The sequence below is a fragment of the Silene latifolia genome, chromosome X, assembly GCF_048544455.1.
Source record: "Silene latifolia isolate original U9 population chromosome X, ASM4854445v1, whole genome shotgun sequence".
In the NCBI taxonomy this organism is placed as follows: Eukaryota; Viridiplantae; Streptophyta; class Magnoliopsida; order Caryophyllales; family Caryophyllaceae; genus Silene; species Silene latifolia.
This window is the reverse complement of record NC_133537.1, coordinates 32,302,306-32,318,168: the sequence shown is the minus strand read 5'-3', so window position 1 is coordinate 32,318,168 and position 15,863 is coordinate 32,302,306. Positions and strand designations below refer to the sequence as shown.

Below are 15,863 nucleotides of genomic sequence, written 5' to 3'. Positions count from 1 at the left end.
TAAATTGATTGAATTCAATGACCAAGCATCAATGAGAGACAAGATTAGAAGGCCTTTGTACATATTGTAGTAGATGGGCAATGATGAGAAAAGATCCTTGCATCCCCGAGGAAATACCCAAGGATTTTATGAAGAAAAGGGAAGAAAAGAAGAAGAAAGCACGTTGCATGACAACCCGTGCGTCTTCCCAAGAAGACGCCCGTCCTCCACCTTCAAAATCCATGCGTCTTCTACCAAAGACGCCCGGGCAGCAACCCCAGAAGACGCCCGTTTTCTCCCAAAGACGCCCGGGCAGAGACAATAGAATCCGGCCGTCTCGAGCCTAAGACGCACGGATTCCAAGACAGCGCAAATTCGTTTCTTCAAGCTTCAAGAAAGATGCCCATCCTTCAGAAAATACCGGCGTTTCCCTAAGTAGAGACTTAATCATCATTTAAGCCCTTAGTTAACCCTAATGCATCCACCTAATTTCCACTATAAATAACCCATTAGTCTAATTGGAAGAGCATGTTCTTCTTATCAATTCTTAGAGTAGTTAATATCAATCAAATCTCTCTTTAGTTTTGTAATCAACAATTAATCAAGTTTTAATACAAGTTTTATTTCCTTAATCTCAAATTTGTTCATCCTTTATTTTGGGTAATTGAAGATTATTTGGGTTATTATTGGGAGATTGACAACCTCTTAATCAATCATCATGTACTTTTATTCTTTGCTTTATTATTGGAATCATTAGTAGGTATAATTCTCTTAATCCCTTTTTAATTATTGCTAATTATTTTCATTTGTTCATCATGTTTCACTTTGTTGGTATGATTGACAACCTTGCTAGCATGTTCAACATGATAATGAGTGAGTAGTTCCATAGCTAGGGTTAATGGGTAATTAGGGGAAACCAACATGGGGAATGATTCATGCTTAAATTAATATGCTTTCATGGTTTATTTGCTTGCTTGTTTTGATCTCAACTCGTGCATATGTTATGTTTGATGAAATGCGGGCCTATGAATCCTTGCATTTTTTATCCATCACCTACCTTTTCAATGAGAATTGTAAGACATAAACCAACTCGAGTCTCATTAGACCATGCATGTTGTTGAGTAGGGAAGACTAAGTCGACTTGTAGGTGTTGTACAATCTAATCGATTCGGCTCCGGGACCCAAACTTTCCTTGGATTGTAAGATATAACCCAACTCAATCCATCACAACAATAATTGCTTGCTTATAATTTGAGAACATGTTTGTATGATCAATTCCCATGATTCCCTTATGACCCCATGATACCCTAGTGCTTTTTATCAATTGTTTACAACCGTTTCAATTCATCTTGCTTATTTACTTTCATTGCTATTTAGTTTAGTGATCTTCTACATCAACCCAAATTGTGACACCCCTAAGACACCACTAGTCTCAATAGAAATCTCATTTTAATTCCCGTCCCTTGGGATCCGACCTTTACTTTCCTCTTTACTAATTGTAGAGTTTTTTGTGAAGCTATAAATTGTGTTTTGGTCTAGGTGCTCCTAATGACAAGTTACCGAAAAGATTTAGTCCCGACCACCCATGTACAAAGCCATCTGAGTTTCAGCACTGTATTGCTGACTACGTCTACTACACTAAGGGAAAAGGCACTGTTCTTGCTAGGTACATTTTATTCTACTCATTATGTTTCTTTTATTTAATCATTCTTTACATTTCGCTTGGGTATTATGTGCATTATTAATAAAGATAATGTACATATGTGTAATTAACTGACTTGTTTTGTGTAACGTCTGAACCAGTGAAAATCTCTTTGTGTTTAAGAATGTCGTGGGTACCCGATATCTTTTTGCATCTCTAAAACCACCTCGGTATATAGCAGATGCTGTGGTTGATTGTTGGTCAACTTACTTTAATTTCAATGAACTTGAAAGAAAATCATCAGCACCACGTCGATTCTTTGCTTCAACCCTCGTATTTGTAAGTAAAATTTTATTTCATTCTATATTACAATAATTTTATGTTATACAAGTGTATATTAATAGAAGAATATTATGTTCTGTGTGTGCAGCAAGCATTTCAAGGGCAAATGAAAGAATTCAAATTTGAAAGACAATTGGAAGTATTCAAGAAGCATCTTAGAAATGAGTTAAATCATGCTGGGATTATTGATGTGACAAAAGTTGATATGGTTAGCTGAAACAATATATATAGTCAATACATAGTGTTATCTGCTGCTAATTTACTCTCGTAACAAATTTTATGTCTGGTGTATCTTCTAATCTTTTCTTATATAAAATAGTTTTTTTTTCCCAATAATATCCGACAAGCATTTTTACCTATTCGTATTCAATATGGAGAAGAACAAGTTTGTCATTCTTGATAATCAACAGCATGATGAAACCCCAAAAACTCGTTATGGAAACAAACCTTAGAATATGGTAATTGTTCAGTTACCTTTCATTGGTTATTTTTTCTTTTACAATGTCATATTTTTTGCACGGTCTCTCTAGACAGTTTGATCTGAATTTTTCCATGCAGCATAATACTTTGGCAGAATATTTCAATGACATTGGTGATTTGAAAGAAAGAGTAAGAGCAATGTAGCCTGCTGTATTAAAAATGTCTTGGAGAAACCATCAAAATGTTGTTGACTGTGGTATTTACACAATGAAACACATGGAAACGTACAAGGGGGGTCAATATTGGACTTGTGGGTTGACAAAAAACAACGTAAGTTTCTAAAAAATTTATATCCCATAATTGTAAATGTACTTTTGGTTTAATTAAATGATCTTTCTTAAAGTATTAAAATCACATTCTTGTTTATAAGTTACCTATCCTCAAGATATTCTAACTTTTGTAGATGGATGGACTTCGAATATTGAGAATCAAATATCTTTGCACTTTGGTTTCATCCAAGTGAAACATCGTTTGTGATGACGTTTTAACAAAGGTGAAGCAGTATCAAGAGAAGCCCTTCCCAAAGAAATTGGATTCGTCTGATGAAGAATTCTACGAGGGTGATGAGACTGTTGGGGATGAGAAGATAGAAGATGAGGTAGTTGGAAAGAAAGAGAAGAGTACCGATGATATTGGTGTCCCTGACAACAATGAGACTGTTAGAGTTAAGAAGAGAACAATGGAGGTAGGTTGTACAGAAGAGAATATACCAGATGGTAATGATGTTTCTGAGAACAATGACAGCACGACAGATGTGAGTAATACAAACGACATAGCTAGGATAAAAGAAAAGAGTACAAATGAGCATAATGTGCTTGACAGTGCTGACACTACCAAGGGCAAAGTCATCAACAATGAAAATGTTCATGAACATGAAACAAGTCAACCAGAGTCTCTGAGCATCCTTGCAAATCATAATTTACTAAGCACAGATACATGCATTATTACTCCTCTTACTGACTTTTAGAATTGCATTGCTGATTATGTGTCGTATAGTAGAGAAAAATATACAGATTTAGCCAGGTATATATATATATATATATATATATATATATATATATATATCTAGTAATGTACTATATTTAAATTTAAAATGTTCTTTATTCTGTTTTGAGTTAACACTGGTAGTTCTGAACCAGGGAACTTCTTCTGCATGTGGGTGACATTTCTCTTCGGCGTATTGAAATGGCAACGCTACGATAATCTAAGTATTTAACGAGTGATGTGATCGATTGTTTTGCAAAACTTTTGAATGCCAAGGAATCTAGAAGAAACTTTTCAGAGCCATATCGATTTTTTTTCACCACAGCTGTGTGTGTAAGTCAAATATTTATATAAACTTATTTCAACAAGTAAATTTTGTAATGTTGTTTCCCTTGATTAACATCAGAAACTTTACTTGTCTTGCATACAAATGATGCTTCAAGGAGAACTGGACACTGTTGAAAATTTTATGGTGATTAAGGATGTAATGAAAGAAGAGTTTACCCAATTTTCGGTTAACCCAGATAGAATTGGTTTGGTTAGCATCGACAATATACACTCTTTCTGCATGTTATATTTAATTTGCTTGTTGCCTAATTAAATCTTTTAAAATTTACAGTTCTTCTTCCCAGTTATATATAAAAGGCATTACCATTTACTAGTCATTGACAGCAACAAGTATAAGTTCATCATCATTGATAATGTGCATCGTGACGGAAAACCAGAAGAATTTTTCCATGATAGACCACTGTCTTTTGTAAAATTTTATGCTCTCTTTTGCTTAACAGCACTACATGCTGTTTCTATTCATTATTATGAATGTACAATGACTTTACATAGAGTGTACCTTCCCCAAAAATATGGTTTGTCTTAATTTTCTTATTTTTGTGATATTGTAGCTCATAATTATTAGTGTCCTAATGTTTTTCCCCCCTTCTCCGCCAGCGCAATGTTCTAGCAGAATACTTGAAAGACATCGGTGTTTCAAAGGTAAAAGTTGATCGCATAAAAAAACTGCAGCCTATTTTTGCAAAGATGAAGTGGAGGAACAACACTAACAAGACTGATTGTGGTGTTTACGTTATGAGACATATGGAGACATTTAAGGGTAATCTAAATTAGGCCTGTGGGCTTAAAAAAGGCGATGTGAGTTTTAGAAGTAATACAATTATTAGTAATACATAATTCAGTACACATTTGTACATGTTCTAACCCCTTGTTTTCTTTACTTTCCTAGGATGCTCCCCTACTGATTCTGTGGAAGAAATACATTTCATATATGATTTCAACAGAAGGCAATGTATGTTTTGATACTGTACTAAAGAAGGCAATGGATTTCCGTTCAAACCCACTGCCATGGGAAGAATATGAAGATGAGGAAGATGCTGAATTTAAGCCGTAAAAACTTTTTTAGTTTTGTTTGTGACATGTGTGTGAGTAATGTAACATATATTGAGGAAGCTACGACTCGAACGACCTGAAGTTTAAAAAAATTTTAATTCAAGAGAGTGTTATATTCCGGAAACAAATTTTAATAAAGTTTATTATGTTCTTGGAGAACAACAATAATGTTTATTGTACATAACGCCTTAAAATTATTGTACTCTAGGAAAACACTTCCAAATCAAGTTGATGATGTCCCTGCAGAACAACAATATTGATTCTTTAATACAAATGTAATATACTTTGGCTATAAGAGTAATGTACTTTGGCAGTGAAATCGAATTGTACATACAAACCTTTAAGAATGTTCCTTGCAGAATAACAATAATGATCCTTTAATACAAATGTAATATACTTTGGCTATAAGAGTAATGTACTTTGGCAGTAAAATCGAATTGTACATACAAGCCTTTAAGAATGTTCCTTGCAGAACAACAATAATGATCATTTAATACAAATGTAATATACTTTGTCTATAAGAGTAATGAACTTTGGCAGTAAAATCGAATTGTACATACAAGCCTTTAAGAATGTTCTTGTAGTGTATATTATGGATGTCTATCCTTGAATCAAAAATTTGTACCTTCCACTTCGTTATCAGATTCATCTTCTTCATCGTCGTCCTCCTCAACATCAGATTCATCTCCTTCATCGTCGTCATCTTCATGGTGGTATTTGGTGAATATGCAACAAAATATAAATTAAATATTAGATTTTATAAGGAGAAAATGACCAAAATGAACAACTAAATTGATATACATTTAATGTTAACAAATATACATTGCTGAAATTCTCATCTGTGCCTTCAGAACAAACATAATGTTCATTGTACAAAGAGTTTATGTGCCTCCATATAAAAGTGATGATTTTGGAAGGTAAACATTATGCGCTATAGTTGTATAATTAATAATTATTTAACATTAATGTAATATGCTTTAACAAGAAACCAAATTATACATACCTGTCAGATGGTTTGTTTCTTTGCAAGTCTTAGAGTTGTGTCCTTGGCGGCCACATGTTTTGCAGTACCTCTTCTCTTTTCCTCTGTTCTTTAGGGCTTTTAACATTTGTGATTCAATTCTCTTGCTCTTGGCCCTACCCTTGTTTTTAGATTTTTTAGGAACATGAATCACCAACTTCTGAGGTATTTTGCAGCCCACGTACTTTTCTATTTCTTTCATCTTGTCTTTCTTCTTTGCTGGAACACTTCTGTTACTAATCATATCCAATCTAATATCTCTCAGTTTTTCAATCAAAAGCTTCATGTCGTTATCATCACACTCAGCTACGCTGACACAAGAATAAACCTCTTACCACAGCTCGATTTAAACTTTTCTCGGTCGAAAACGTTTGAGAGACATCTATCGGTTTGCCATCTTTATCAAAGACAGGCTTACTCATTGCGACTTTTGTCCATCTTTGCATTATGCACCGTTCGGTATTTTCTCAAAATCTTAGTTGTGTAGAATCCAAAGGCAGTGCCTGCACAACAAGCCCATTCTCTGAAACATAGAACAAGAACAAGTAATCTCCATGTTATCTGGTGAATATGCTACGTTCCATGACTTATTTGGCATCTGCAAGTCTGTTAGAATATATATTTTTGTCTCATCAATCTTCTCCACATCTTTAAAACGATAATCAGACAAAGCTGCAACCAATTCTGTTTGGAAGTCTTTGAAAATGTTGTGCGAGTATATTTCAGAAGCATGGACTTCAAGGTTTGAGTTTGTTTTCTGTGGAATTTCAGAGTGTTTGTTGTCACAGTTCAACTTGGACTGCTTGTGTCTTTGTGCTTCCAAGGCACTCTCATAGCACACCAAAAACTCAACAAGGGTCAAATGAGGTGTGAGGAACCTGTCAAAGAAACTGTTTTTACTCTCAGACCTAGAAGTAACCCTCATCAAGCCAGACATGGAAACATCTTTAACATAGGAAGGGATCCACTGTTCCCTGATATCGTACAAATCTGAAAACCACTCGTGTTCTACAAGTTGATAATCAGTCATTATCTTCCCCCATTGTTCTTCGAATTCATCGGGCTCAAGTTGGTTGTTCCAAACACACCTATTGAGCCTGGTCTTAAAATCCTCATCTTAAAACAGTTGATAACTAACTTTTTCTCTTAGTTTCTTCATTATGTGCCACATGCACAGTCTGTGTGTTGACTCCTTAAACACTTCCGGGACTACCGACTTCTCTGATTTGTCATGATCAGTAATTATAATTCTCGGCTGGCACCCGCCCATTGCTTCCAAAATTGTCTTGAACAGCCATGTGTAACACTCAATACTTTCATCACCCATCAACCCAGCTCCAAAGATTATGCACCTTTTGTGGTGATCAACTCCTGTGAAAGACACAAACACCATATCGTACTTGTTTGTTCCATATGTAGCATCTGCTGATAACACCTCACCGAACAGCATGTAGTTCTTTATGCAGATCGGATCTGCCCAAAACACTCCAGCCAGGCACTTGTTTTCATCTACTATAAAATCAAAGTAAAATGAATTGCATGTGTCTTTTTTCCCAATAAGATTCTCAACAAACATTTGCACATCAAAATTACCAATATAGGTTTTTATGTCCCTGACAAAGTTTTTAAAATCAACCTCAGTACCACCAATGTTGTCGTAACCTCCATACAGCTCCTTACAACCTCTATAGGCTTTCACACCACCTAGTATTAACACCTTTACCTTTGTGACAAATTGTTTCTGTACCTTTTCGGTTTCCTTTCAAGAATATTGTAGATTCAGGCGAAGCAAGTGGATGGTTATGGGCTTCATCAAATCTGGTAACAATATAAGTTCCATTTTCTTGGTATTTGAACTGCACTAATGCACGACAGTCAATTCTTATAATCGGCCTCACACGGCTTATGTCTGTTACATCAGATTGTGCGTCATTGTCAGCAGTATCAGTATCAGTATCAGTCCTCTTCCTTTTCCTACTTTCCTTTACACCTTGCCTATTGCAGACAACATTCCTTAATGCAAAACTGTTTGGTAACTCATTGCCTTTAATCCTTTTTGTTGTTGCAAGTCTTGGTGTGAACCCACAAATTGTACAATATTCTTTGTAGAATAACTCTGCTGATTCTAGTGTTTCGAATACTTGTCCTACTTTAGGTTTCTTTTCCTCTGGACAGAATGGAGTGTACTGGAGTGCATTTAATGTTTCAATTCTTGTTCTTGGTGTTTTAAAGTTGTTATTTGTCGAAGAAGACGTAGTTGCATCACTTGTACTCATTGTCTGCTTCAACAGTAGTTAAGTAAGTAAGTATATTGAATATTATTGCATCAATAATGCAGTAATCCAATTCTAATATGCTCTACAAAGATTGGTAATTTACTTCGTATAAATAAAGGTTCATATATAATGTATTCCTGCCAATGTCCATTATCATGCCTTTAAAGGAACATTTATTTTACTGCTAATGTTCATAGGAAATATTGTTGTCCATTTTTATATAGAATATATGAAATTTATTGAATGCTAATGACAGTAAACAAACAAATAGACATAATACTATGTCATTAATATATTAGAAAAATATTTACAAAAGCCATTTAAGACTTTCAAAAGCATAAAGCCTACTAAGGCTTATACTGAAGAAAAAAAAAACACAAGATAATACAAAATAACAATAAACTAGAAAACTAACTTAATATATTTCTAAACTAATCTAACAGTCGGAGTCATAATAACCCTCATCACCAGACTACTCCTCAATTTCATATTCTTGTCTGTGTTTTTTATATTGTCGTGCTTGTCGTTTATGATGTCTAATTATTTCTTCACGACTAGACATATACCTGCAAAGGCAGTATCTTTTAAGGAGCCGATTATTCTTTGTGACAGTGATTATTCCATTTTCATTTCCCCGAACCGCGTTTCGGTAATAATCCCTATCAATTACCTTTGGGTCGTTCCCTATAATGAACCAACTTGACCAGGCCTTGCACACCTCGGCCTTGTTTTTCTTTTCTTGCCTCCCAAGTCGGTCAAAAAAAATCCGGAGCAATGCATGAGTAGTAAGGAAATGATGTAAAGGACGACTGTGTCATGGTACATCCATCTCCACGGGAATATCTCTTCCATCAATCCAGTTTGTAGAAAACTGGCTTACTTTCCATTGCCTATAATTTTCCACGAAATTTTGTTTGTGAGCATCATTCTTGTAGTGGGCTATTTTGCATTTAGAATAAGACATTCTTTTTTTTTTTAAAGAAAATTAAGTAGTTTTTTTGGAGAGATTAAAGGTTTTGGTTATTGGAAAATGTTTTAGAAATGAAGATAGGATGGAAAAGTGGTGGTGTACTCTTGGGTTTATATAGTGGATTAATTGAGTATAAGAGATTAAATTTTGTGAACAGTTGTGTCTTCTCAACTATCACAAACATAATCATGGTAATTTATAAATTGGTTGAAGTTATCTACGTTACGTAAAAATTTTTTGTCTAAATAATAAAATGTACCTTAAAAAATAATATAATGTACATTTAAGGTCTGCTTTTAAATCTCTTGCATAAAACAGTATATATGCACATTATGAAGATACGTAATGGACATTTGAATTAAACTGAAAGCACATTTATTTTCCAAATAATGTTTTATGTTCTTTTTTAAATAATTTAATGTACCTTTAAATATAATATAATGTATATTTTTCAAACAGTGCTTAATGATATTTTAGTAGCACCTAATTTTCAGAAAATGCAAATTATGAATATAGATAGTGGACAATTTATTTGATGGAACATGTTTTTTATAATTAATATAATGTACATTTAGAAGTAATATTCAAATTAATGTGAATAGTTGTGTCTTTTCACCACATAAGCAAGTTACAAACCGTCATTTGACTTATTATGACTTATTGTGAACAGTTGCAAGACCACTTGCAAAAGGTAATAATTACTTGCACATGCTTATTATATATAATGCACATTTCAATAAGACTGATTGGACATTTCCTTATGAAACGTGTACAGCACAACACAACACAACACAACACATTTTTATTACATGCAAAATTACTTTTCAGTTATTTCAAATTGCACACTTTTCATTTCTCATTATTTTTACATTTTTTCTCACCACAAAGTACATTTGCATTTATCATCCTCCTAAAATCAAACAAACAAACAAACTATAAACCCTAATTTAACACTTTTCATTATAAAATTAATGTTTTTGTGGTTCTGGACATTAAATCTAGTTAACTAAATTTAATCAAATCCGAAATTAAGTTGAATTTGATTAAATTCAACTTTAACATCATCATAAAATCAATTCAACAACGATTCAGAAAGGAATTAAATAACATTGAATGAACATACCTCAATATTGACTGTAGAAAACAATAATTCCCGATGAATGACGAAATCAATTCCGATTTTCCTTACAAATTTTTGATCTTGAAATAACTGAATAGCTGATGAATGCACAAGTTTGAACAAATTGAATCTAATTTGCGCTTCGAACACAGCAATTGATGATGAATAACCGATTTTAGATCACTAAATTTGATGTCGAAAAACAAAAATTTACAAATTAAAGAAGGATTAATGATGAAATCGATTGATTTTGTTTCGTGTGGTTTGATTTTGTTACTTAGGTTTGATATTGCTCACATGATTTTGTTAACCGATTTTAGATCACTTTTCAATGAAGGGCGCGTCTAATCTCAGCCGTCAGATAATTTGATGGACGGTTGAGAGCTATTCTCACGGTTCCCACGATAAGCCCCGTTCTCACCGAAACTCTAGCATAATAATAATAATAATAATAATAATAATAATAATAATAATAATAATAATAATAATAATAATAATAATAATAATAATAATAATAATAATAATAATAATAATAATAATAATAATAATAATAATAATAATAATAATAATAATAATAATAATAATAATAATAATAATAATAATAATAATAATAATAATAATAATAATAATAATAATAATAATAATAATAATAATAATAATAATAATAATAATAATAATAATAATAATAATAATAATAATAATAATAATAATAATAATAATAATAATAATAATAATAATAATAATAATAATAATAATAATAATAATAATAATAATAATAAAAGCGGATCCAGAAATTCTCGGTATCTCAGGATGCGGGGGCTCGGGTGGCCGCTTACATTTTTACTAGACTTAGCTTTGCTGTTACTAAGGGTGTGGGAGCCCAGATTGTCTCTCGGCTCCCCACCAATTTCATGTAAACTTTTATGAATCTTTTAATGAAAGCTGCGTGCATCCTTCCATAATAAAAAAAAAAAAATAAAAAAAAAAAAATAATAATAATAATAATAAGAATAATAATAACAATAACAATAATAACAACAATAATAACAATAATAATAACAATAATAATAACGATAATAATAACAACGATAAGGATAATAACGATAAGGATAATAATAATAATAATAATAATAATAATAATAATAATAATAATAATAATAATAATAATAATAATAATAATAATAATAATAATAATAATAATAATAATAATAATAATAATAATAATAATAATAATAATAATAATAATAATAATAATAATAATAATAATAATAATAATAATAATAATAATAATAATAATAATAATAATAATAATAATAATAATAATAATAATAATAATAATAATAATAATAATAATAATAATAATAATAATAATAATAATAATAATAATAATAATAATAATAATAATAATAATAATAATAATAATAATAATAATAATAATAATAATAATAATAATAATAATAATAATAATAATAATAATAATAATAATAAAGGTTCTTTAAGTTAAAGTGTAAGAGAGTAGGTGAGTGTGTCGAGTTGTCGATATCGGGTAAGTCCGGATTAATTCAAAAGTGAAGTGTGACGGTCTTATAAAGGACGGAAATATGTCCATAACTTAAGACGGAAATATTATTATTATTATCATTATTAATACTATCTGACTAAAAATATTTATTTTTATATAAACAAGCTTATAAAAATATAGTTTTTGTAAAAATCATGTTTAAAATAAAATTAATTTAATTAAATAATTTAAAAATATAAATAAAGTAATAGAATGGTTAAATAAATTATAAATGTCAAAATAAGAAATTCGCGGGTGTTACACATAGAAACCGCACATAGAAAAATTAGGTGGAATCAATCAACAACACTAATATATTTGACATCAACCCTCTATAGTTTATTCCACCTAGAAGCATTAGACCTAAAGTCAATAATTCGCGTTACACCTAATATTTTTTTTTTAATTTTTTTGCAAAAAATTATCATTTCATTTCAATAAAGAAAAGAAATTACAATTTTCAAAAGCATATCAAATAGGAAATACAACAAACAAGGAATCCACTAAAGGGAGGAAGCTCTAGCTACTAAGATGTATGAGAATATGGTGTTGATCAATCTTATAAGGCTTCATAAGTAGCCTAACAACAACAAGGTACTTAATTCTTTTCACTATGCTGCCACCCTGTAGATACCCGTATCCGTCGATATTGGAATTTATAGAGAACCCGACAAACACCCGATGATGATAGGACACATGTATTCTTTAGTTGTCATTGTCATTATTTGGGTTCGTTTTACGATGTAGAATGAGCGTTGTCGACGGAGTATTTTATTAATTTAAATTAAAGCTTTTTTAAGGTGAATTCATTTTGCTTTATTTTGAATTTATTTTCTCAAGTTTATTTTATTGAAAATAAAATAAATAATTGATTTGAAAAATCATTTTATGAGTGTATTTGATTTGAAAAACCATTGGTTTTAATGTGTTAATCGATTTGAAAAATCGAATTTGAAAATCGAAAACTCGTTTCAACCACGCGTTTTGGAGCTCGATTATAGCTCGGTTTTTGAGCCCGTTTTCTTTACGAGTTGGCACGAATCTCGAGTACACTAACCAACCTAAGCCTCTACCCATCCATCCCCAGTTCGAACCCCCATAACCACGGCCCAAATCCCGTCCCAAATACTCCCCAACAGCCCGCGTAACAAGCAGCCCCCCCTGTTTTGCGTGCCAAATCCGGAGCCCAAAACCCGCTCCAAACACCACCAAAACCCGTGCCCATTAACCCTAACCCATACCCTAGTATCCTACCCATATTACCTTAGCTTAACCACTAAGAAAATCCCCCATACAAACCCTAAAAAACCCCACGAATAGCTGATGGGCAGCAGCTATGTAAACCGAGCCCGACTGCTTATGGCTCCCTTTTAACCCTACCTTAACTCCTTATAAATACCCCCCCTTCACCATACATTCATGGCTCTAAGTTCTCCATACATACTACTGTCACTTACAAGCATTAAACTCCAGAAACAAACCCTAATTGCCTCTCAAAAACCCTCGACAAAATCGACATACAAAACTGAGAATCAGTTTGTGTGTCCTGTTTGGAACCCTTCGTTCAACCCTCAAACCTCCATTAAAATTCGAGTTTCTTGTTCCTAATTAACCACACAACATCCATCTACATCTTAGACAAAGATTTACGAGCCAAATTGCCCTTGAGAGTACACGAATTCCCTCGAAAAACAGAGTGTTATACACTCTGTATTCGCGGCTTTTCCTGTCTGTCCAGTTCTATTTGTGCTCGTTTTTCGTGCCCAATAACTCAAAAAGAGCAGGTATTGTTTTAAGATCTCTGTTCTCCTATCTTTCTAGTTTTCAAAACATCTTTTAAATCGAATTTTCACCGTGAAACCAGAGAGAAATCGCAGTTTGAAAGTTGCTGTCCAGATTTGCAAAAAACGTGTTGTTTGCTTTGTTTCTTCGTCGACGACGGCCTCTCGAGATAAAATCTACCATCGATTACGACCCAAGACGGTGTCAACGATACATGTAGGTTGAGGGTGCATCAAATCCTCCTTTTTCTCCCTTTTATTTCGTTTTTTTATGTTTGTTTTTTATTGTTTCGTTTTATTTTGTTGATCGATTGTTATCATTAACTATGAAACTAGTTTAGTCCGAGTATGAGTTAAAGTACCACCATGAACACCCGCGTTGACTTGAGATGGGAAAGAAATCCGCTACATCAGTCGGTCGTAAGCCCCGTCTCACTTACATATCCTCGTGTTCAAGGTAGGGCATTAATAAAACGAATTCTAACTTCGCTCTTCGCTTTTGACCCCTCTCTTGTTTCGTGTGATTCGACCCACCCTAGGACCCGTCGCATGTTAGTATGACCTCTGATTGTTAACATATAACTCGTTTAGATGACATTAGATCAATTTAATAACCTAATTAGACACGTTAGGGTACATCGACATAGCTCTAAAAATCAACTAACAATTCTATAACCTAATTGAACGCATCTCTCTTTTCACTCGATTTATCGCTAGCATAGGAGTGCGTGATTAGCACCTTCCTATTAACACTCGATGAGTAGCGTTAATATCGTAACTTCTTGACCTAATTTGACCCCTTTAGGCCGTGTAGAATACACATTTGCAAGACATCTTTTCAATCGATCAACGTCGTTTCTAACTTGTTTTCTAGCCCGCTTTCGAACTTGTTTCGCAATCAATCGATCTAACTAATGAACCTGACCTAGGACCTAGGGTAGCCGTGTCTAGAGTGGCCATTGCTTTGCCGTGTCCTTTGGTCTTTCTTGCTTCGTTTTCTATGAATCGTTTGTTCTTTATTGTTTTGTCGCTTGTAATTTATCGTTTGTTTATCGAGTTGTAATTTTCAAGTTAGCTTTCACTTATCGAGTCAAAACCTCTTCCAAAAACCTTAGTCTTGGTTGGTTAGACGGTTGTGCCCTAATGCATGTAAGAGCGTAGTAAATCGCATGTTGTTTAAAGCAACATGGCCCGATTTATGCTAGTGCATGCTTTGGTGTGTGACCCCATGTCTAATTTGATAAGATTAAGTGAAAGCACGCATTACGAGGAGTGACCCAAGGCCGTGAGTCATGTAAGCCGTGGGCCACCCCTTTGTGCACGTTTCCCTAGGCCGAATGGCCGTGTAGTGTGTCGTGTGTAGTTCTGTGTATAGCGTTGTATTTTAGATCGAGTTGGATCTTTAATTTATCGTTGCGTCGGCATGAAATGCCTGAGTTGTAATAGGATATATCCCAACGGCTTTCCCATTCCCCCTAAGCCTTGTTTGCTTTGTTTTATATGTTGTTAGATCAATCAACCCACATGCTAAATTACAACTTTGACAAAGTTAGTTTAGTTGCATCTAAATCGACATAGAAACTTCACATGTTAGGGTTTTGAAAACGATGTTTGCATGTCATATATCGTAGTAGCTATGACCTTGTTTAAAATCCGACACTTGACTTAGTAGAGGCCGTTATTGACGGGCAGGGTTAGGTGTCCTTATGGGCTTCCTAACACGTACCCTCACCCCTTACTCAAGATCTATGGTTTGTGGATCCGTCTAAATACCATTGGATTACGAGAGTCATTCAAATCGAGTGATATAGGGTACAAGTCTTTATCTTTAATCACTCGTAGTCGATTGACTTTATGCTTTTCGATGAAAGGTGTAAAGTTGACTTGAACGGTTCCAAGTTCCCAAAAAACTTGGTGGCGACTCTAATTTGTCTTAATTCGATTCGAAAGAACCTCGAGTCGATTATGCCTAGTGTGGATCCCGCGGACGCAGTTCCCGCGGGCGTTGTCCACACACCCCATTGAATTTATGTGCAAAAATGCGAGCATTCCGTTCCTTCCAGAGTTGATAAACTACTGCAGCCAAGGAAATTCTGAACCAATCTCTTCTCCACTCTGGATTCTGATGTAACCCATGAGGACTAGACCATTCCTTCATCAGAGTCCTGCCTGACCTCATCAGACCCATCCAAATTAGGATAACAGACCAGACACCATCAGAAAAACAACATTGAAAGAACAAGTGCCTATGAGACTCCTCCTGCTGTTCACAAAGGACACACCTATTCACCAAATATATCCCTCGC

General features: G+C 33.5%; 2 protein-coding genes across 2 annotated transcripts; both read right to left on the bottom strand.

Moving 5' to 3' along the window:
• Nucleotides 1-6,324: 6,324 nt before the first annotated feature.
• LOC141617150 (protein FAR1-RELATED SEQUENCE 5-like) lies at nucleotides 6,325-6,879 on the bottom strand. Its single transcript, XM_074434331.1, has one exon. The coding sequence runs from the start codon at nucleotides 6,877-6,879 to the stop codon at nucleotides 6,325-6,327; it is 555 nt and encodes a 184-aa protein (XP_074290432.1).
• An 87-nt stretch (nucleotides 6,880-6,966) lies between these two features.
• LOC141617148 (protein FAR1-RELATED SEQUENCE 5-like) lies at nucleotides 6,967-8,125 on the bottom strand. Its single transcript, XM_074434329.1, has 2 exons — nucleotides 7,597-8,125; nucleotides 6,967-7,553 (listed from the first exon to the last, which is right to left on the bottom strand). The coding sequence occupies exons 1-2, from the start codon at nucleotides 8,123-8,125 to the stop codon at nucleotides 6,967-6,969; spliced, it is 1,116 nt and encodes a 371-aa protein (XP_074290430.1).
• Between the last annotated feature and the right edge of the window lie 7,738 nt (nucleotides 8,126-15,863).

Coding starts and splice junctions, on each gene's coding strand:
- LOC141617150 (XM_074434331.1), bottom strand. CDS start 6,879: ATGACTGATTATCAACTTGTAGAACACGAGTGGTTTTCAGATTTGTAC.
- LOC141617148 (XM_074434329.1), bottom strand. CDS start 8,125: ATGAGTACAAGTGATGCAACTACGTCTTCTTCGACAAATAACAACTTT. Junction 7,554..7,596: donor CTTGAAAGGAAACCGAAAAG/GTACAGAAACAA, acceptor TGTTAATACTAG/GTGGTGTGAAAGCCTATAGA.